Below are 22,783 nucleotides of genomic sequence, written 5' to 3'. Positions count from 1 at the left end.
AAAATCTTTTGAAATTTTTGAAATCCTTATAAATTCTTTTATATTTTTGTGAAATGTTTTGTATTTATTGAAAATCTTTAAAAATATATTTCACAAAGATTTCAAATCTTTGAAATCTTTGTGAAATATGTTAAAATCTTTAAAATTTTGATAAAATCTTTGAAATCTTTGTGAAATGTTTTGAAATCCTTATATACACTCTTTAAAATCTTTTGAAATTTTTGAAATCCTCATGCATTCTTTAAAATATTTGTGAAATCTTTTTTATTGATTTAAAAGCATTACAATATTCTAAACCGTTATGAAGTGTTTTCAAATCTTTTAAAGAAATTTGAAATCGTTTAAAATCGTTGTGAAATATTTTGAAACTCTTATGAATTCTTTGCAATATTTGTGAAATCTTTGTATTTATTTAAAATCATTAAACTATCTGAAATTGTTGTGAAATGTTTTTAAATGTTTTAAAGGAATTGTAAATCAATTAAAATCTTTGTGAAATACATTAAAATCTTTAAAATTTTGGTAAAATCTTTAAAATCTTTGTGAAATGTTTTGAAATCCTTATAAATTCTTTCACATTTTTGTGACATCTTTTGTGTTTATTTAAAATCATTAAAATCTTTGAAATCTTTGTAAAATCTTTTGAAATCTTTCCTTCATTTTTGTTTGTGAAATATTTTGTGTTCGTTTGAAATCATTAAAATCTTATGAAATCTTCTCAAATGTATTGAAACTTCTTAAAATTGTTTAAACTCTTTGAATTCTGATGTAATGTACCTTATTGACATTTTTTTAATTCTTAAAATCTTTTCAAATCCTTATGAAATCTTTGAAATATTTGTAAAATCTTTTGTATTTATTTAAAATCATTAAAATATTTGAAATCGTTGTGAAATGTTTTTAAATCTTCTAAACAAATTTGAAATCTTTATGAAATCTTTGAAATCTTTCTTTCATTTTTGTTTGTGAAATGCATTGTGTTCGTTTGAATTCATCAAAATCTTTTGAAATCTTCTCAAATTTATTGAAACTTTTTTAAATAATTTAAAATCTTGGAAATCTGGTTTAATGTAACCTCTTTAAAATCCTTGAAATCTTTTGAAATCCTTATGAATTCTTTGAAATATTTGTGAAATCTTTTGTATAAATTTAAAATCATTAAAATCTTTGAAATCTGGTAATATTTAAATATTTAAAATCCTTAACCTGTTTTAAAAGTTTAAAAATCTTTGTGAAATAATTGAAATCTTTGGAATCCGTGACCTGAATTAACATTGAAATTTTCAACTAATAATTTTTATAATTCCTGAATTGAATATCACAAAAAAATGTATACTTTATATTCGCGGGGGGAAAAAAAAACTTACAGAATTATTCACAATATGCATTACAATCTATAAACTAACGAGTACAGTCTACAAAAAATGCCCTGAAATCTCTTTATTTATTCTGTAATAAAAAAAAAGGATAAATTTTATCCTAAAAAATAAAAAAAAAACTGTTCAAGTTTTTTTCTAAACAAAATGTTTCTTCCTCAACAAGACTAAAATATTAAAATCATCCTGGACATTTTAATAAAAATAACTGTTTTAATAGCAAAGAATTTCAAATTTAAGGTTCTCGTCAAAAAAAAAATTCAAACAGATTTCCAAACTTTCAAGGTTTCAAGAACCAAAAATTCAAGGACAATTCCTTTTTCTTACCTGTAAAAGGTGATGTTTCGTTGCTTGTGCTGTGGATTTCTGGCCGCCCAATCGTACAATCGATAATAGAAAGGCCTGAAGGTGTCTTCACTCAATTTTAAAATCAGTGCGACTATTGTTTTGCTCGCACTCTCTTCCACGACCTTTATGTCACTCAAAAGAACACCTTCCTCCCCATCCACCTCCATTTTCTCGCATTTTCCAACCTGCTCTCGAAATTCCAGAACATTCAAGAAAAATCCGATCAGATTCGGCAAGGCGGCATTCAAATCTGAAGACTGCAGATTTGCAAAAGATTCGCCAAAAATATTTAATAGAGGAGCGATGTACTTGTAGGATTTTTTCGTTAAGAGTTCGTCGTAGGTATTTTTTACGGCTGGTAATAAAACTCGAAGAGGAACGGAGCTTGCGAGTTTATTTCCGGTTGCTCTTAATCTGGAGACGACTATGCCGATCTGTTGAAGAATTTCAGGTCAATTAGAGACCGCACTTAAATTACTTAACAGTCAAACACGCAATTTTTGCAAATTCGCAAAAACCTTTTTCCTGATTATTAATCTTTTTAGTTACAAATTTTATTATTTTGTTGAAAATTTTACAATTTTATTAGAAAGACATTCCAGGGTGGCGATTCAGAGGACGATTTCAAATTCCCGGTCATTTTCAGGTTTCTACTGGCACTGTTGCAAAACGCAAACATTTATATTAAATCAGGACGTTCATTTTAAAAATCTCATAACACAAGAGAGTCAAAACTTGAAAAATAAATGAACGGGAATTATGAATATTTAACTGTAATCATTAATTTTGTAAACAAAAAAATGAATTTTTAAATAATAGGATTAATTTTTAAACAAAAATATTAATTTTCTACCAAAAAAATACCATTTTTCAACAAAATATATGAATTTAAACAAAATAATTAAATTTTCAATCAAAGGAGACAAATTTTTAACCAAATAGTCGAATTTTGAACTGATGAATTTTCAACTAAAATGATAAAATCTCATTTTGAATAGTTGAATTTTAAACCAAAAAAATTAGTTTCCAAGTAAAACAATGAATCTTTAACTGAAATTATGGAATATTGAACTGGAATAGTATTTTGAATTTAAGAAAAAATTATTTTTAATAAAAAAGGAAACAAATTTTTAATAATATAGTTAAATTTTCGGTACAAAAATTCCTTTTTATCGAATGAAGAAACAAGTTTTCATTTTAATCGCTCATTTCTCAACCAAAGAAATGAATTTTTATGTAAAATAATTAATCTTCATTAAAAAAATAATAATTTTCAGCCAAAGATTTATTTCTGACCGAAAAGATGAATTTTCAACTAAAATTATGAATATTTAACCGAAATACTTAAATTTTCAACCAAAAAAAATTATTTTTAAACGAGAAAATTAATTTGCAAAGCAAAAAATTTATTTTCTACCACAAAAGTAGATTTTTTAATTAAATATCTCAATTTTCAAAGAAATAAATGAATTTTTAAGTGAAATGAATAAATAAATACATTTCGAACTAGAAAAAAATGAATTAAAAAAAAAATAGTTACATTTTTAGTAAAAAATAATTCACTTTTAACTAAACTGATGAATTTTAAAATAAAATGATAAATCTTTAACTGAAACTGTTGAATTTTATAAATACCAAAAAGAGGAATTTTTAACTAAAATGAGGAATATTTAACCGGAATACTTTAATTTAAAACCAACAAATTTGAATTTTTAAATAATAAGATTAATTTTCGAACAAAAATATTAATTTTCTACCGAAAAATACAACTTTTCAAACAAAATACATGAATTTTTGACATAATACTTCAATTTTTAATTTAAAAAGACGAAAATTCAAAGTAATTTTTGACAAAAAAGAAAATGAACTTTTAACAAAATAGTTAAATTTTGAAACAAACAAGTAAATTTTGAACTAAAATCATGAATCTTCAACCAAAAAAGAAAATTAATTTTTGAAATAGCAGTTAAACCCTCCGTTAGTTACTTGATTTTTTAACTAAATAAGTTTTTAATCAAAAACAAATTTTTTCAAACAAACACTTGCATTTAATTTCAAATGCAAAATGAAAAAATGTATTTTTTGTTTTAAAAATTAGTCCTTTTCGGTAAGGAATTAATCAACTAAAACAATGAATCACTTTCAACAACAAAAATAATGTTTACTAAAAAATATAAATTGTCAACCAAACCTTAAATAATTAAGTTTTAAGTTAAAAAAATTAATGTTAAATAAAAAAGACGAATTTTCAACTAAAAAATATCAATCTTGAACCAAAAATTGAACAAATCAATTTTGAGTGAAAAAATGAACGATCAATAAAAAAAAATGAATTTTCAACTAAAATTAAGGAATATTCAACTGGAATGGTATTTTCATTGTCAGTTTAAGAACAAAAAAAATTATTTTCAACGAAAAAAGAAACAAATTTTGAATAATATAGTTAATTTTTCGGTAAAAAAAAATTCATTTTCATCCAAAAGAAAAACAAATTTTCAATCAAACAGCACATTTTTCAACCAAAGAAATGTATTTTTAATTAAAATGATAAATCTTCAATAAAAAAAAATTGATTTGCAACAAAAGAGTTTATTTTTTTACTAAGTTAATTTATTTCCAGCCTGAAAGATTAATTTTCAACTAATAAGATTAATTTGATAGAATAGAGACGAATAAAACTTCAACCGAAAATAGAATAAATTTCCCATTTAAAATTTAATTTTTGCTAAAAGCATCACATTTTTAGAAAATAGTTAAATTTTCGGTAAAGAAATTCCCTTTCATCCAATAAAATGAATTAATTTTTAACAAAGGAGTATAATTTTTAACCAAGTAAATTTATTTCTATCCTAAAAGATGAATTTTCAAATAAAATTATGAATATACAATATATTCAATATATTTTCATTCAAGTTGTTGAATTTTGAACTATAAAAAGTCATTTTTTTAAAAACTAGTTATATTTCTAAAAAGAGATTAATTTTCAATGAAAATTATAAATCTTCCAACAGCAAAATTAATTTTTAACAAAAAATTTTAGCTTTTAACCGTAACTAGTTAGATTTTCACGAAAAAACAGGTAAATTCCTAACGAAACATGTTTTAAAAAATTATATTATAAGTATATATGAAGTAAAAAAAATGAAATTTTCAACAAAGAAATGAACTTCAACTAAATTGATGAAACTTCAAACCAAAAAATTAACTGATAAACAAATAGTTAAATTTTGGACTCAAGAAAATAAATTTTTTATCAAAAATAGAATACTTAAATTTTTATTCAGAAAACTAAATTTTCAACTAAAAAAAAATAAATTTTTCAACAAAATACGTCAATTTTTAAACAATAAAATTAATTTTTATCGAAAAATGTGAAGTTTATACTCATGAGACTACTTTTCTACAAAAAAGAGACGAATTTTCAACTTAAAATAGAATATTTTAATTTTCAGTAGAAAATTAATTTCCAACAGAATAAAACAAATTTTTAATGAAGCAGATGAATTTTTAATCAAAAAGTTTATTTTTCTACCAAAAAAGATTAATTATTCATAAAATTAAGGAATTTTGAACCAAATTGTTGAATTTCCAACCGAAGAAAGTAAATTTTCATGCAAACATGTATAAGACAAATTTTAAATTAAAAAATTTATTTTCAACAAAAACGAAACAAATTTTTTCAACAAGATAGGTCAACTTTCAACCAAAAAATTATTTTTTTTTTCAAGAATATTAACTTTCAACTACTAAAACAGATACAATTAATTTTCTATGAAAAAATAAATAAATTTTCAACGAAACAGATGAAGTAAAAAAATATAATTTTCAACAAAATAGTTAAATTTTGAGCAAAAACAAAAAATGTTTTGCAACTTAAGTGATGAATCATCAACCGAAAGCAGTTCCACTTTTAACTAAGTAGTTTAATTTCCAACTAGAATAAGATAAATTCTCAACTAAAAATATAATATTCGATGTTTCCACCAAAAAATATTTTAATTTTAATCTAAAAACGGTTACATTAAAAAAAAAACGAAACGAAATTTTAACAAAATAGGTCAATTTTCAACAACTTTTCTATTAAAAAATAAGAATTTTCAACAAAATAGTTAAATATAATCTAAAACAGATACATTTTGAATTCAAAACAGAACACTTAAATTTTTTGTAACAAAATAAATTTTGTACCAAGTAGTCGAATTTTCAACTGAAGAAGATAAACTTGCAATCAAGCATGAAATAATTAAATTTTCATTTAAAAAAATTAATTTTTAATAAACAAAATATAATTTTCAACCAAATAGTTAAATTGTGAAAAAAAGAGTTTGCAAATTAATCATTAATAACCAGAAAAAGATGAATTTTCAAAGAAGAATGTAACTTTTGATATTTCAACCAAAAAATATTTTAAAAAAAGTTGAATTCCACAAAAAAAAAGAATTTTCAAAAAAATTTTGAAATTTTCAACCAAATAGTAGTTTAATTTCCAACTGACGAAGGTAAACTGTCCAAAAAATTACGAAATTTAAAAAAAATAGGTCAATTTGCAATAACGAAAATTAATTTTTATCCAAAAATATGTAATTTTAGCTAATGAGACTATTTTTCTGACAAAAAATAAGAATTTTCAACACAAATAGTTGAATTTTCACCTAATACACATACATTTTCAATTTAAAACTGAATCGTTAAATTATAAATAAAAAAAATTTCAACAAAATAATTAAATTTTGAGAAAAAAGTGTTTGCAACTAAATTGAAAAATCATCCACCGAAAAAATGAATTTCGATTACAGTATTTCCATTTTTAACTAAGCCATTTGATTTCAAAAAAAAAAACGATAAATTCTCAACAAAAAATGTATTGGTTCATATTTCAACGAGATTTCAAAAAAAGATAAAAAATTTAGCAACAATTTAAGGTTCTGTTAAACTTTGTCACCGAAAACCGGTTATTTTGAAGAAAAATAATTAAATTTTAAGGGAATTTTCTATAGCTACAAATTTTATATGTATTTTAATTTAAAAATTGCTAAAGACAAAACAAAAAATTTCACGCTAACAGTAAAATTGGATTACCTTTGGATTTTCAGAGTCGGTGTAAAGGGAATTAAGCCTGGAGAGTTCAAAAAGTAGTTGGTCCAGGTAAGGAGACATAAAGTTGGCCATCGTCTCGATTATTTTTTGAAGAGCGCTGACGACACTGATCATTATAACGTCAGGAACCTCCTGGTACGTTTGTTTCTCCACTAAACGAAGAATCGCGGGGAAGAATTTGTTGAGAGAATGAATTGCGTGTATTCTCATCGAACTGCATAATTCACCCAGACATGCAGTTGCACTTCCCAAGACTGGCCCATTTCTCTTTTTCACCAACTCGGTTGTCAACTCGAGAATCTTGTTCAGTAAATTCAAAGATTTATTAAATAATATTATATTATTTCTTTAAATACGCATTATTTCAAAAACAACAAGGAAAAATAAATTAACAAAAAAAAAAAAAAAACTAAGAGCGAAAAAAATCGAAAAGGACTTTCATATAAAATTGCAAGTTGCCCTCACAAAAACTATGAGGAAATCATTAATAATAATTCTCGTATAATGAATTTCATATATTTTTTTTGAGATCATAGAACATTTTCTTTATATAAAGTAATTATTTAGCAAACAAATATAGGATAATTAACATTGAAATAAATAATAAGAAATATTCACGGAATCTTTTCTAAAAAAATTTGTGTGAAAATATATTTTGAAGATCTCGCAATCATTACTTGAAGTTGTTTTATATGTTCCTGAAAAAATGCGGAACCGGAAATGGTGAAAAGGGAAAGGGGAAAGGAAAAGGCGGAAATGGGAAAAATCAAAGGGGAAAGGGGAGCATAGGAAAAAGAAAAAGGGTACAGAGACCGAAGAAATAAATTAACGGGGAAAGGGAAAATGGCGGGATGGGAAAGGGGAACCGGTAAACGAATGTGGGGAAAAGAAAAGGGGAAAGTGAAAATAGTAAAGGAAACCGTTAATTTGATTGGGGAAGGGGAAAGGAAACGTTTAAGTTGATTGGGAAAGGGGAAAGGAAAATGCAATAGGGGAAATAAGACAGAGTAAAAGGGAAGGGGAAGGGTGAGAAGGGAAAGTGGAATTAGGAAAAGGGTAAACTCGAAAGGGGAACGACTTAAAAGAGAAAAGGAAAAATAAAAGGGGAAATGGGAAATCAGAACAAATAAAAATGGTACAGAGAACGGGAAAATAAAGAAAGGGGGAAAGGGAAGAAGAAAATGAGAAACCGGAAGGGATGAAAGGGGGAAACAGAGAAAGGGGAAAGAACATGGGAAAAGGAAAAATGAGAAAGGGTGAAAATGGAAAGGGGAAAAAAGGGAACGGGGAAAAAAGGGAACGGGGAGAAAGGGAAAAAGGAAACGTGAAGGGGAAAATGAGGAAGGGGAATAGGTGAAAACGGTAAGGGGAAAAGAAAATGGGAAAGGGAGAAATAAGAAAAAGAGAAAAAGGTTGAAGGGAAGGGAGAAAGGATGGAAACATAAAGGTTAAAAGGGAAAGGGAAAAGCAAAACAGAAGAAGGGATTGGGAGAAAGGAAAAGGGAAGGAAAAAATGAGGAACCGGAAATGGTGAAAAGGGAAAGGGGAAAGGAAAAGGCGAAAATGGGAAAAATCAAAGTGGAAAGTGGAGCATAGGAAAAATAAAAAGGGTACAGAGATCGAAGAAATATATGAACGGGGAAAGGGAAAATGGCGGGATGGGAAAGGGGAAACAGTAAAGGGAAATGGGGAAAAGAAAAGGAGGAAGTGAAAATAGTAAAGGAAACCGTTAAGTTGATGGGGAAAGGGGAAAGGAAACGTTTAAGTTGATTGGGAAAGGGAAAGGAAAATGCAATAGGGGAAATAAGACAGGGTAAAAGGGAAGGGGAAGGATGGGAAGGGAAAGTTGAATTAGGAAAAGGGAAAACGCGAAAGGGAACCGACTTAAAAGGGAAAAGGAAAAATCAAAGGGGAAAGGGGAAACCAAAACAAATAAGGATGGTACAGAGAACGGGAAAATGAAGAAGGGGGGAAACGGAAAAAGAAAATGAGAAACCGAAAGGGATAAAAGGGAAAGGGAAAAGGGGGAACCGGAGAAAGGGGAAAAGAACATGGAAAAAAGGAAAAGGGAAAATGAGAAAGGGGGGAAATGGAAAGGGGGGAAATGGAAAGGGGGAAAAAGGGGAAAAGGAAGAGTGAAGGGGAAAATAAGGAAGGGGAATGGGTGAAACGGTAAGGGGAAAAGAAAATGGGAAAGGGGGAAATAAGAAAAAGAGAAAAAGGTTGAAGGGAAGGGAGAAAGGATGGAAGCATAAAGGTTAAAAGGGGAAGGGAAAAGCGAAACAGAAGAAGGGAATGGGAGAAAGGAAAAGGGAAGGAAAAAATGAGGAACCGGAAATGGTGAAAAAGGAAAGGGGAAAGGAAAAGGGGAAGGGAAAGGCGGAAATGGGAAAAATCAAAGGGGAAAATAGGAAAAAGGGTACAGGAAACGGGAAAAGGAAAGGGAAAATGGGAAAGGAAACAGGAAAGGGGATTGGGAAAGGAAAATGGAAGGGAAATATAAGAAAGGGTGAACAGAATGGGAAAGGGTGAAGAGGGAAAGGAGAATCATGAAAAAGGAAGGGGGAAACGAGAACGGTTTAAACGGGAGAAGTGGAAAGGAAAAGGTAAATGGGAATGAGAAAGGGAAAATGGAATAGGGGAAATGGTGAATGGAAGAACTAAGAGAGATACAGATAGATTTGTTTCCTAAAAAATAAATAAGAACTCTAAAAAAAACTCACCGGCTTGAAATTCTCCGGATGTTCAGCAGCCAAGAACTTTGCCAACAACTTGATACTAATCAGCACCGTTTGTTGAATGATCTCAATCTCCTGATTCACGAGCTTATTAGGACCCTTCAGAACATTCGTAAACAAATCCATCAAACTTAACAAATCCTCATGATCACACTCTCCAAAGTTCCTCTGCTGCAACCTCGCATTCAGCAACTCCAAAGCTTTCCTTCTCACACTCAAAAGTTCATGATCAATCAGCCTCTTGATACTCTCAATAAAAGCCTTATTCGGCAAAAGACTATTCACCAAATCCAAAATGTCATACAAATGTCTGAGCAATACCTTCCAGTACTTCGCCTTTGGCTTGCCTTGATGAATATCCACACTTTTCGAAGCGCTCTCAATCACCAGAACCAGCTCCACAATCAACTGATCAAAATCAGTCATAATTTCACTCATAGTCTCAACATCCAGTTCCGCGACTCTATTAATAAACTCCGCCCTGGACAAAAGTTCACTGAGAAACTGGACAATCGTGTATTTATAATGTCTCAACTGTTTCGGCGAATTCTTCTCCACATTGAAAATATGATTGCTCTTGAACTTTCCCTTCCTTGATTTATTCTCTTCATCAATCTCGATCGGAAGAGACTTCAGAAACTGCACCAGTTTCACACAAACATTAATCACCTTCTTTGGTGGGAATTCCTGACAAATCTGCAGAGCAAATTCCACCTTCTGGGTTGGAGTTCTTTGCGCTTTTTGTGCCGGAGTTGCATTACTCTGCGACAAAACGTGACTTTCAAAAGTTAGCAAATAATAAAGATGAAGATAGTTCTCCATGAGCTGCAAAAGCTTCACAAAAATGGTTACTCTCCTGTGCTCGGGAATATCCGGCAGAGAAGTGATAAAGAGTCGCAAAATTTCACAGGCTTGATTCTCATCATTGGCTGCATTCACAATCGGAATAATCGTCTCGATAGTCTTCGAGGTAATCTGAATCGAATAGGCATCTTCCTGTCTTAAAATTGAGCTTCCCACAAAGGTAAAGATCGGCATGATACTGTTCAGAGCACTCTGAGTATCAGCGACTTTGAACAATTCGACCAGGAGCAACAACGCGTAATAATGAGTCTGAGGATTTCTAGATATCCGGATGCACTGGGCAATTAGAGCAATGTGCAAATGGGCTCCTCGAATCGGCAGAGATTTGCTCACCAAAAGATGGAGGGCCGATAGCAAGAGTTGATTGGTATATTCCACCGGATCCTGAATCTCAAAACCGAGACAGGTGCGAAGAAGATCAAAAAGAGTTGGAATCAGAATTTCCTCATTGAGAATATTATTCTCCGTTTTGATAAATTCTAGCAAGTTTATTCCTCGTTTCCACTCATGAGTGTTTATTATTTCCGGACTTGGTAGAACCGACATTCTACCCAATTTCTTCCGCGGTTTTGTAGCACTTCCCTGATTATTATTCGAGACGGACTGTGTCATGAGTTTCAACTCATCAACGATAAATTGCGCCTTGATTCGAATTTTCTGCAATGATTTGCTACCTATTGAACACACACCGCTGTTTTCCGAGTCCGTAATCACGTCGACCAATTTCGAGAAGACTTTTTTCTGCAACTGGTGCGAAACATTTCCGAGATTTTCAAAGAAAGTCTCGTCAATCTGCTTGATTAAAACGACACTTGGAGATTTGACTGTGTTGTTGATCAATTTCTGGGGCGTGTCATCGGAAATACTGACCTCAAATAATTTCCAGACCTCTGCACTTTGTAAAGCCGTCACTGTACTACTATTAATTCTTTGAAGGATATTCGTTAGACCAATACTGACGTATTTATTTTCCGGTTGTGTGATGACTTTTTTCAAAAATGTGAGACCTAGAGGTGCCAATTGCTTGAGAATCGATGGTCCATTCACATGCGTTAAAACCTCGAGAAGTTGTGAAACTACATGAAGAGGGACGTTTTCGTCCCCAATTATTTCAAAAAGAAGTTCTCGAGCGACTTTTAAATTTTCTTTTAGACGCACACCTTTCAATAATATTCCAACATCAGGATCCGGAGAAAGCTTCAGATAAAGAGCCAGAGGCAACTGATCAGCATCCATGCTTATTTCCAGGCTTGTTTCCGCCAATTCTTGCAACAAAGTGAAGAAGCCTTCATCTGAAGCTTTGGTAATCTGTGACTCGTTTTTGATGATCAAAGCCTTCAAAATATTAACAGCAACTTCTCGGCAACTATCAACTTTCGATGTCAAACTGATCAGCAAATTGCTGACGAAAATTTTATCTGTGAAGAGAAAATTGGGTGTCAAAACTTTATCAATTGTGTCCCACCGGAACGATTTGCAATTGTTCAAAAGTTTTAGAGTGATTTCGAGAGAACGTTGAGACGTCTGGGTTTGCACAGGTTCGTTAAAAAGCTGGGATAAAAATCGTAGAATCCCTTCCAACTTCTTGAAGTGCCTCTCGATGAAAATCTTCAAGCACCATTCGTAATGAGACTTTGTATCCTTGTCGTTCATCCCCTCGAAGAGGATTTCAATCAACTTGAGAATCAACTGACTTCTCTCCGGATCTTTTTCAAAATCGAACATAAAGGTTTCAGCCTTCAAATCCAAACATCGGTGAGCCTTTTCCAAGACGTGAGTTCCAACCTGTAAAGGTAGAATTCCCTTAGTGGTGAAACGAAGCGCCTCATGCATTTTTTCAACAACAAACTGATCAGTGCCGGGCAAGAGTCGAACGTTTTTGTAACTCTTGATAATTTCCGCTGCCAGTTCTATCGCCTCTCTGACTACCTGGAAGGACAAAGAACCCGCGGGAACTCGACAAGTGGATCCGAGGAATATCAAATTGAAAAGTATAAAGGAAGCGTCGCCATGTGCCATTTGCTGTTTCATTATACTGATGATAATATCGGTCGGTGGCAGTAAATCCTTCTTGAGAAGACTCGAGAAAACCGTTTGCACAAACCACTCAGCAATGTCTGTAAGATCCTTTCTCTCTTTAGCCGCGCTTTTTGCTGTTTTTAAATTCGCCCCGAGATCTCGTTTCAGCGTTGACATAAACTTGTTTCCTCTACCGAAATTCGAATCCAGAATCTCGAGCGCTATTCCTACATCCTCGTTTTTCATCGGGAATAAATAAGGAAGTGTCACGAGGAATACACTCGCATCATTTCCGTCACACATTTCCAAAAGAATTTTCAGGGCAGGTTCGGCAATGATTTTTCGATTGATGTCATTGTGATTTGACACGAGAATTGTCAGTTTATCGATCAAAGCATCAGCGGGAAAAAGTTCTTTTAAACGAGAGGTGGGAAAGGTCAGCAGCGCTGCGATCACACTGTCCTCATCATCGTTGAATCGCGCCATCAAGGCTCGGTTCACCATCTCCTTAAAACTCTCGGAAATCTTTATTCGATTTTCCGAAATCACCCTCAGAGCGAGGATTCGTTGCTCGGAACTCGCGTGAGTCAGGGAATTCAAAACCTCGAGAGAACCTTCCGAATCCCGTGCCTCGACATGCCAGGACATCAGAAACTTCAGTGTTGTCTTCGCCTCTTCATCATTTTCACTCGCGTACATAATTTTCTTCAGATAATCATCAAATTTCGTTGGATAACTCTTCTCAAGAGACTTGAACAAACAGATGAGAAATAGCTTCGACTCCTCCGATTCCACGAGCGAGATCAGATTGTTCTTTAATATACCGGTCAAAAACAAATCAACTTCGTCATCATTCAAACGAACTTCTACCAAAATATCATTGACAATACTCTGAACGCTTTCAGATTTCGCGGGATTGATCAGAATGTATCTAACAGCATTTTCGAGAAAAAGACCGGTGAATTTCGAAGTTTGAACCCCGGCAGATTTCACCTGAATGAGTGTTTTCGTAAACCAGGATAGATTCGATAAACGGATAAGCAGCTTTTCCGACATTATCGTGACGGGATTGGTGGCTGCATTGTAGAGGGAAACTAATAAAAGAAGAACTTCGTAATGCAGTCGATGACTGGGTCTTTTGACAGACTTGCAGAGCAGAAAATCGATAGTTTCGTCTCTCAGTTTGACTTTGGTGTTCAGTATTGAAATAATTATGTAATTGCTCGCTGCAAAGTCTACGATTGGACTTGACAATCCACTAATGAGAGCTGGCAACATGTGATTTATCTGAACATCGGTGATATTATTCAGTCGATGAATTGCTTTTACGAGACCAGAGGTGTAAAAATTGTACAATGTTCCTAAACTAGTGGCTTCGGGTCGGCACGCTTTTGTAGCATTAATCACATGATTGCATATCAGTTTTAGGAAACCATTGTCTGAGGTGATTCGATTGACTAAAGTTATGGAAGCGAGTGGTTGTCCGGCTTTTTGAACTGGCTTTAACCAATGCCATTTGTCACTCGGATCTGACAGATCTACCAATTGCAGAGCTCTGAAAATAAGTTTCTGTTGCTGAGATACCTTTAAACAGGGCCTATTCTGAATCGAATTTACAATAGAAAGAAAATGCAGAAATGATAAAGTATGTCAAGTTCCCGGACATTATTTCAAGACATAAGACATAACATTGTAGAGTGTCTATTTTATTCAAATCCTAGAAAAAAAACGCCCTAAAAATTGCAGGTTTCGCTTTTTTTTTTTAAGAATCCGCTCAGAGCATGTATACAATTTCACTAGTTTTTTTTTTCATTCGAAAAAGTAACTTTGATTCAATTAATATCAGGGTGTCCACATATTTTAGTACGATATATTAAATAAATAATTAAATAATACAAAAAACATAAATTATCATTTCTTGAACTTGTCTCTAATGTCCATGAATTTGAACAAATCAAACAAATATTTATTTGACCTACTTTTACTTAAAATTCAGTGCATATTTAGGTAAAATAATGTTGTTACTATATTGAATTAAATCTAACACTTAAAGTGCATTGTGGGTGTCCGATACTCCAATAAATTTTCAAACTCATATAAAGCAGCTGCTGAAAGTGCAGTTAAAAACGTCGTTTTTTTTTAATGAAAGTACACTATTTCAAAAGTATAGTCATAAATTTTCAGGTTCAAATAATTAAAATTGCGTGAGTTATGAATTTTTAAGTAAAAATCCCATTTTTTCACTTTTTGTCAATAATTTGTTTAAGAAACTTAAAATAAATAAATGGCTATAAAATCAACTCTACCTTATAAAATATACCTCAAACTATATCGAATAATTTTATTGTGACAAAATATTCAATAGGGGTTAAACAATACATGATTAAATACGCTCGGGTGTGAAACACCCACGATTCAATTTACCGTGATTTTTACCATGTATGCACTTTGAGGGTTAAAATGCTTCAAATTCCGAACTTTTCAAGTAGGAATTTGGATTTTTTTTAAAGATTGATGAATTTTTAGCCAAATAGTTGAAATTTCAACAAAAAAAGTTTAATTTTTTAAACTGAATTTAACTGAAAAAGATCAATTTTCAAACAAACAGCTGAATTTTAAACTAAAAAATATCAGTTTTCTACCAAAAATGTAATATTTAAATTTTCAGTTAAAAATTATCCCCCCCCCCCCTCCAAATGTTTATTTATAAGATAAATTTAGTTCAACTTTTAACCAGCTAGTTCGATTTTCAAGTAAAAAAAATGAATTTTCTGAGAAAAAAGGCGATTTTTCAAATAAATAAATATGAAATTTTAACAAAAAAGTATAATTTTCAACTGAAAAATACCAATTCTCAACAAAAAAGATGAATTTTTTAACACAAAGACGATTTACTGTTAAAAAAATTATTTTTCCACACAAAAAAGAAACATATTTATTTTTAAGCTAAATTTAATTTAACTTTCAACCAACTAGTTTTATTTTCAATAAAAAAAATTAATTACTAAAATTATCAAAATTTGAATTTTTCAGCAAAAAAATGAATTTTCAACTGAAAAAACATCAATTTTCACAAAAATAACTGAATTTTGAACTAAGAAAGATCAGTTTTCTACTAAAACTGTAATATTTAAATATTGAGGTGAAAGATTATTTTTCCACAAAAAAAATAGATTTATTTTTAAGAAAAATGTTATTGAACTTTCAACCAGTTTGATTTTTAAGCAAAAATATAAATTAATTACTGAAATGATCAATATTTAATTGTAATACTTCAATTTTTCAGAAAAAAATGAATTTTTAAACAACAAAATTAATTTTCTACAAAAAAATCGATTTTTCAAAAAAAATAATAATAATAATAATAATAATTGTGAAGCAAAAGATTGAATTTTCAACTAAAAAAGATCAATTTTAAACGAACCAGTTGAATTTTTAACGAAACTAATGAATTTCCAACTAAAATGATCAATCTTCATCTAGAATAAATGAATTTTAAGCAAAAAGATGAATTTTTAAGAAAACAGTTCAATTTTGAACCAAGTTGTCTTATTTTCAACTAAAGAGATCAAGTTTCGACCATAAATGAAATCGTTAAGTTTTCAACCAAAAAGGATGAATTTTTAACGAAAAAGTGTATTTTTTATTCAAACAGATTAGTTTTTAACTAAATAGTTGCATTTTTAAGTAAAAAATACTAAACTTCTACGAAAATAAATTAATTTTCAGACGAAAAAAGTATTTCAGTCAAGATAGAAACAAACATTTTAATTAATACCTGAATACATAGAACTTTGGCTTGTAAAAAATTCGTAATTTAACTTTTGGGAACTAACAAATTGTTGTTTATAAGGAGAAATAATTGTTGTTCCTTACCAATGCCAATTTTAGTGAAATTGCTTTATTTTCAATAAAAAAATGAATTTCCGATCAAAATGTTCAATTTTCAAACAAAAAAGAAAAATTTTCAACCAAGGAGATAATTTTTTCAGTAAAAAAGCGAATTCTAAAAATAATAGATACATTTCTAACCAAACTGTGATAAATTTTCAACCGAGAAGATCAATTATCTATATAAAAGACGAATTTTCCACAAAAAGAATTTTTCACAAAGATTAATTTGTTTTTAAATAAAAAAAGCGAATTCTCAACAAAATATGTCAATTTTGTAACCAAATAGTTCTACTAAATATATAGTTGTATATAAATAGTTAATAAATAGCTCTATTTAACTAAACTAAAAAAAGAAAAAATTTCAAACAAGATTAATTTTCTACCAAAAAAGACAAATTAAAAAAAAAAAAAGTAGAACTTTCAACGAATCTTTTGAGTTTTAATCAAAAAGAAGAATTTTTAACCAAAAATATTTTTGTTTAGTAAAAAAGGTGAATTCTCGACAAATTATATCAATTTTAACCAAATAGTTCATTTTCAACCAAGAAGATTAATTTTTTTTTTTTACTGAAAAAAGCATATTCTAAAAGAAATTCATCAATTTTTAACGAAATAATTGAATTTCCAACAAAGAAAAATAATTTTATACCAAAGATTTAAAATTACTAGATTGATTGGCACTAACAAGTTTCTTTGTGGTATCATGAATACTTTTTTTTCAATACCTCGCCAGTGGCCACGTTAATAAAAATATGATTAAAATGTAATTGAAAATCAATTGAATTTTCAACAGAAAAGACGAATTTTCAACCAAAAAGACGAATTTTCAACCAAAAAGAAGAATTTTAACCAGGATGATAATTTTTTTGTAATACAAATGACGAATTCTAGACAAAACATGTCAATTTTTAATCAAATAGTTCATTTTCAACTAACAGGATTAATTTTTTTACCAAAAAAGATGATTTTTTCAGCAAAAATGTTGAATTTTTTTAGCAAACTGATAATTTTTAACTTAAAAGAAAAATTGCAAACAAGAAGATTAATTTTTTCAATGACAAAGGCGAATTCTCAACAAAATATGTTGAATTTTTAAACTTAAAAAGATAATTTTTCAACCAAAGATTTAAAATGATTAGATAATAGATAAAAATATAATTAAAATATAATGAAAAATTAATTGAATTTTCAACAACAAAAAGGTTAATTTTTTTTACTAAAAAAGACGAATTCTCAATAAAAAACCTAAATTTTTGACGAAATAGTTAATTTTCAAACAAGAAGATTAATTTTCTACCAAAAAAGACAAATTTTCAACAAAAATGTTGAACTTTCAGGATTAATTTTTTTGCAAAAAAAGGCGAATTCCTAACAAAATACATAAATTTTTAACCAAATAGTTGAATTTTCAAACTAAAAAGACAAATTTTCGACGAATTCCATAAACTTTCAAAGAAATAGTTGAATTTTTAAACTTAAAAAGATAATTTTTTAACCAAAGATCTTTTTACAGAATTACGAATACATTTTATTTTTAAATGTTTAGCCACTGGCAAAGTTGATTAAAAATTTTGGAAATTTTTTATTTTTTGTGTACAGATGCTTTTCTTTTGGTTGGAAATTATTTTACAAAAAATTTTGAGCACTTTTTTCTCAATTTCTTAATCAAAAGGTTCAATTTTCAACTGAAAAAGATTTATTTTCAAACAAATAGCTGAATTTTGAAATAAAAAATATCAGTTTTCTACCAAAAATGGAATATTTAAATTGTCAGTTAGAAATTATTTTTTCACACAAAAAACTGATTTATTTTTAAGACAAATTTAATTTAAATTTTAAGCAACTAGTTTGATTTTCAAGCAAAAAAAAAAAAATAACTAAAATGCTCAAAATCTAATTGCAATACTTGAATTTTTCAGCAAAAAAAAATTTCAAGCAATAAGATTAATTTTAAAAAAACACGATTTTTTAAAAGAATATATGAATTTTTACCAACAAAGTTGAATTTCCAACTAGAAAATAGCAATTTTCAACTAAAGTAATGAATTTCTAACTAAAATTATAAATCTTTATCTAGAATAGATGAATTTTTAAGAAAATACTTCAATTTGGAACCAAGTAGTATTATTTTTAAGAAAAATGACGAATTTTCTAATACAAAGACGATTTAAAAAAATAATACTTTAATTCTTGATAAAAAAATTGAATTTCCGAATAAAAAAGATCAATTTTCAAAGAAATAGCTGAATTTTGAAATAAAAAAGATCAGTTTTCTACCAAAAATGGAATACTCAAATTTACAGTTAAAAAATGATTTTTTCACGAAAAAAAAAACAGATTTATTTTTAAGATAAATTTAATTTAACTGTTAACCAAATAGTTTAATTTTCAAGTGAAACGATGAATTAATTACTAAACAAGAAGATTCATTTTCTAAGCAAAAATGTGATTTTTCAAACAAACAAAAATAGAATTTTTAATAAAAAAACTTGAATTTTCAACGAATATGATGAATCTTTATCTAGAATAGATAAATTTTAAGCAAAAAGATGAATTTCTGAGAAAAGAGTATTAATTTTATTTATTAAAAATATTATTATTATTTTTCTATAAAATTAGTTTCAACTAATTTCGTTTAAATTTAAAAATATTATAAATTTGTATAATTTTAAATTATCATTTCTAGTTAATTTTTTGGACCAAGTTTGGACCATTTTGGCTTAGAAAATTAATCTTCTTATTTGAAAATTAATTTTTTTTTGCGGAAAAATTCAAGTATTGCAATCAAATATTGATCATTATAGTAATTAATTCATCGTTTTGCTTGAAAATTAAACTATTGTTTTGAAAATATATCTGAATTTGATATTAAAATGTACCTAATAAATTAATCATAAAAAATTAAGTCTCCTTTAATACAAAAAAATATAGTTAGAAAAATATAATTTAAAATTTAAAAAGATCAAAATTAAAAAACAAAATATAATCCATAAATTAATTGTAAGAAATTAATTTTCCTTTAATAATAGATAAAAATAAAATTGAAATATAATTAAAAGTTAAAATTAACAAACAAAATATAATCAATAAATTATTATTAAAAAGGATTTTTTCTTTAATAATAGATGAATAAATAGATACCTTGCAAAGGAATGAGTTTCATAGTAAGGTAGAATTAAGAGGAGATATTGATCTTTGTTGTACTGATGAATGTAGAATCTGCAAATCAGCCATTCCAAAGCCTTGCGCGCGTACTCCAGTAGAAAGTGAGGTGAGAGAAATATCAAAAATTTCTCGATATTTGCATTTAGTTTCTCGTTAAATTTTGCTTCCCTCATAGAACGCTCCAAGTTCACAGAACTATGGGCAAATAAAGTCCCTTCGAATTCTTCGAAGAGGCTGCATCGTTTTATTAATTCCTTTAATCCACTTTGTCCTAAAATAATCAGTGATGCAATCTTAGAACCAGTATTTTTCAAATTTAAATATTATCAATATTTTTGTCGCGAATTTTTTATTTAAGGAAGAATTAATGCGTACACAGCCTCAAACCACAGAAAGATTCATAAAAAAAAGGAAAAATAGAATCAAAATTAATTTTAATCCCTTTTTTAAAGAGGCAATAATATATTTTTTGGAAAATATTTATTTCAGTCCAAATTTCTGGTCAAATAATAGTTATTTGACATTTTAGGAGCAGAAGATTTTATAAAAAGTCCCATGGAATTTCGAAAAAAGTCCACAAAAATGGCATTAAATTTGCAGTTCAAAAATTGATTTCCAACAAAAACGAATTATCAACATAATAGTTCAATTTTCAACCAGAGATGGATCTTTAACTAATAAAATGCATTTTCAACAAATTAGTTTAACTCTCAATCAAGTAGTTGAATTTTTAATCAAGAAGATTAATTTTCTACCAAAAAGAAGGAATTCACATTAAAATACACAGATGCATTTTCAACTAAAAAGATAAATTTTCAACAAAAAATTGAATAGGTAATATTTTAGTTGAAAAAATTGATTTCCAACCAAAGAGATAAGTTCTCAACTAAGATGGTGGAATATTACACCAAAATATTTGAATTTGTATTAAAAAAATTAATTGTCAAACAATTTTTCAACAAAATAATTAACTTTTCAGCTGAAATCGTTAAAATTTCAGTTAAAAGATACTAATTTTTAATCAAAATCAAAGAACTTTCTATAAAATAGTTCAATTTTCAACCAAGGAGATACATTTTTAATCAAAATATTTCGACTTTTAAGGAAGCAGTTAAATTTCCAATCGAGAAGATTGATTTTCTAACAAAATGAAGAATTTCCAACCAAATACATGAATTTTCAACTAAAAAAAATTGTAAGCAAAAATTGAATAGTTAAAGTTTCAGTTATAAAAATTAATTTTCGACCAAAGAAATGAATTCTCAATTAAGATGATGGAATATTCAAAAGGACTATTTAAATTTTTAGAACAAAAACTAATTTTGAAACAATTATTTAACGAAATAGTGAATTTTGTAACTGGAATAATTAAATTTTTAGTAAAAATAATTTAATTTTCCACCAAAGAAATAAAATTTCAATCAAAATTGAATCTTCAAACAAAAACTGAATTTTTAAGAAAAGAGTTCAAATTTCCACCAAGAAGTTGAACTTTCAATCCAGAAGATTAATTTTCAACCAAAAAGGCACAATTCATGATCAAATGCATAAATTTAAGGCAAAAAAGATAAATTTTCAACCAAAAATTGAATAGTTAACTTTAAGTTACAAAAATCAATTTTCAACTAATGCGATCAGTTTTTAACTAAAATGCTGGAATATCCAACTGGAATTTTTTAATTTTAATTTAAAAAATTAAATTTCAAACCAATTTTCAACGGAATAGTGAACTTTTTTTGAAATCGTTAAATTTTCAGTTAAAAAATGTTAATTTTCAATCAAAATCACAGAACTTTTTATAAAATGGTTCTATTTTCAACAAAGAGATACAATTTTCAAGTAAAATGATGAATTCACAACCAAATACATGAATTTTCTACTAAAAAAAAGTTTTAAACAAAAATTGAATAGTTAATTTTCAACCAAAGAAATGAATTCTCAATTAAGATGATGGAATATTCAAAAGGATTATTTTAATTTTTAGAACAAAAATTAATTTTGAAACAATTTCTCAACGAAAATAATTAATTTTTTAATTGGAATCGTGAAATTTTCAGTTAAAATAAGTTAATTTTTATTTAAAAAAAGTTAATTTTCAACAAAATTGTTGCATTTTCAACTAAAATAATAATTTTGCAAATAAAAAATTCTAAGCACGCTCTCGAAAAATTTCCTGGCTTTAAAAAGAAATAACCTAACATTTCGAGGTTTTTCCAGGTACAGAAAAATTTTCTGACAATTACAATTTCAAACAAGTATTTAAAATAGTTATTCTACTTGAAGAATTCCAAATCTGGATTAAAAATATTTCTTTCTAGACTCTGAAATTTTTCAACTTGGATTATTTTTAAATCAGAGAAATTTATAATACATAATTTATAATTTATTCTAAGAAAAGGATAATAAGTTTGATTTTTCACCAATTTTCATTAAAGCAGTTGAATTTTCGACCAAAAAAGATCAATTTTGCACAAAATAATTGAATTTTCAAACTAAAAAGATGAATTTTCAACCAAATGCTCGAATTTTGTAAGAAAAAAAATTAAACTTCAACCAAACAGTTGAACTTTCAATCAAAAGAGACGAATTTCCAAAAAAAGTTGAATTTTCAACAAATTACTTAAATTTTCAACAAATAAGTTAATTTACAGCAAAGAAAGATAAATTTCAAAAAGAAAAAGGATGGCTTTTCCACCCCAAAAGATGAATTTTCAATCCAAAAGCCCGCATTTTCTAACCCAAAGGACGAATTTTCAATTTACATAAAGAATTAATTTTTTTCATTTTAATTTAAATAATTAATAACATTAATAAGATTAAAAAAATTAATAAAGAAGTTAATTAAATAAAGAAATGTAATAATAAAATAAAGTATAAAAAAGTAAATTTAAAATTTTTTTAATTTTTAAGAAAAGAATTGAATTTTCAACCTAAAAATAGAAATTTTCTACCAAATGGTCGAATTTTTAACAAAAAAGATAATTTTCAATGAAAAAGATGAATTTTCAACTAAATATTGGAAATTTCAATAAAAAGAGACGAATTTCCAAGAAAACAGTTTAGTTCTTAGGCAAATATAAAAAACTAAATTTAATAATAAATATAATATTTTTAAATTTTGAAAAGATGAATTTTCAGTACATAATGTCGAATTTTCTAACCAAAAGAACCAACTTTTAACAAAGATAAGGTACTAAATGGGGAGGGAAAAAAGTTGTTAAAGAGCTTGGAGGAGTTGGGATGGTATATCTTAAACGGGAATATAGAAGGGGATGAAAAAGG

The 22,783-nt window shown here is 28.1% G+C and overlaps 1 protein-coding gene across 2 annotated transcripts in view; it reads right to left on the bottom strand.

The window, feature by feature from the left end:
• The window catches only part of LOC117167301 (HEAT repeat-containing protein 1 homolog), a 50,863-nt gene that overhangs the window by 20,448 nt on the left and 7,632 nt on the right, over nucleotides 1-22,783 (bottom strand). For both annotated transcript variants that reach the window (XM_033352134.1, XM_033352133.1), the window contains exons 3-6: nucleotides 19,478-19,772; nucleotides 9,545-13,997; nucleotides 6,804-7,121; nucleotides 1,704-2,158 (exon numbers count right to left, since the gene is read on the bottom strand). In XM_033352134.1, coding sequence (XP_033208025.1) covers nucleotides 1,704-2,158; nucleotides 6,804-7,121; nucleotides 9,545-13,997; nucleotides 19,478-19,772 — 5,521 coding nt within the window. The remainder of the gene's footprint in view (nucleotides 1-1,703; nucleotides 2,159-6,803; nucleotides 7,122-9,544; nucleotides 13,998-19,477; nucleotides 19,773-22,783) is intronic.

The sequence above is a fragment of the Belonocnema kinseyi genome, chromosome 2 (assembly GCF_010883055.1).
Source record: "Belonocnema kinseyi isolate 2016_QV_RU_SX_M_011 chromosome 2, B_treatae_v1, whole genome shotgun sequence".
NCBI classification, from domain to species: domain Eukaryota; kingdom Metazoa; phylum Arthropoda; class Insecta; order Hymenoptera; family Cynipidae; genus Belonocnema; species Belonocnema kinseyi.
This window is presented reverse-complemented; position numbering and strand designations above follow the sequence as displayed.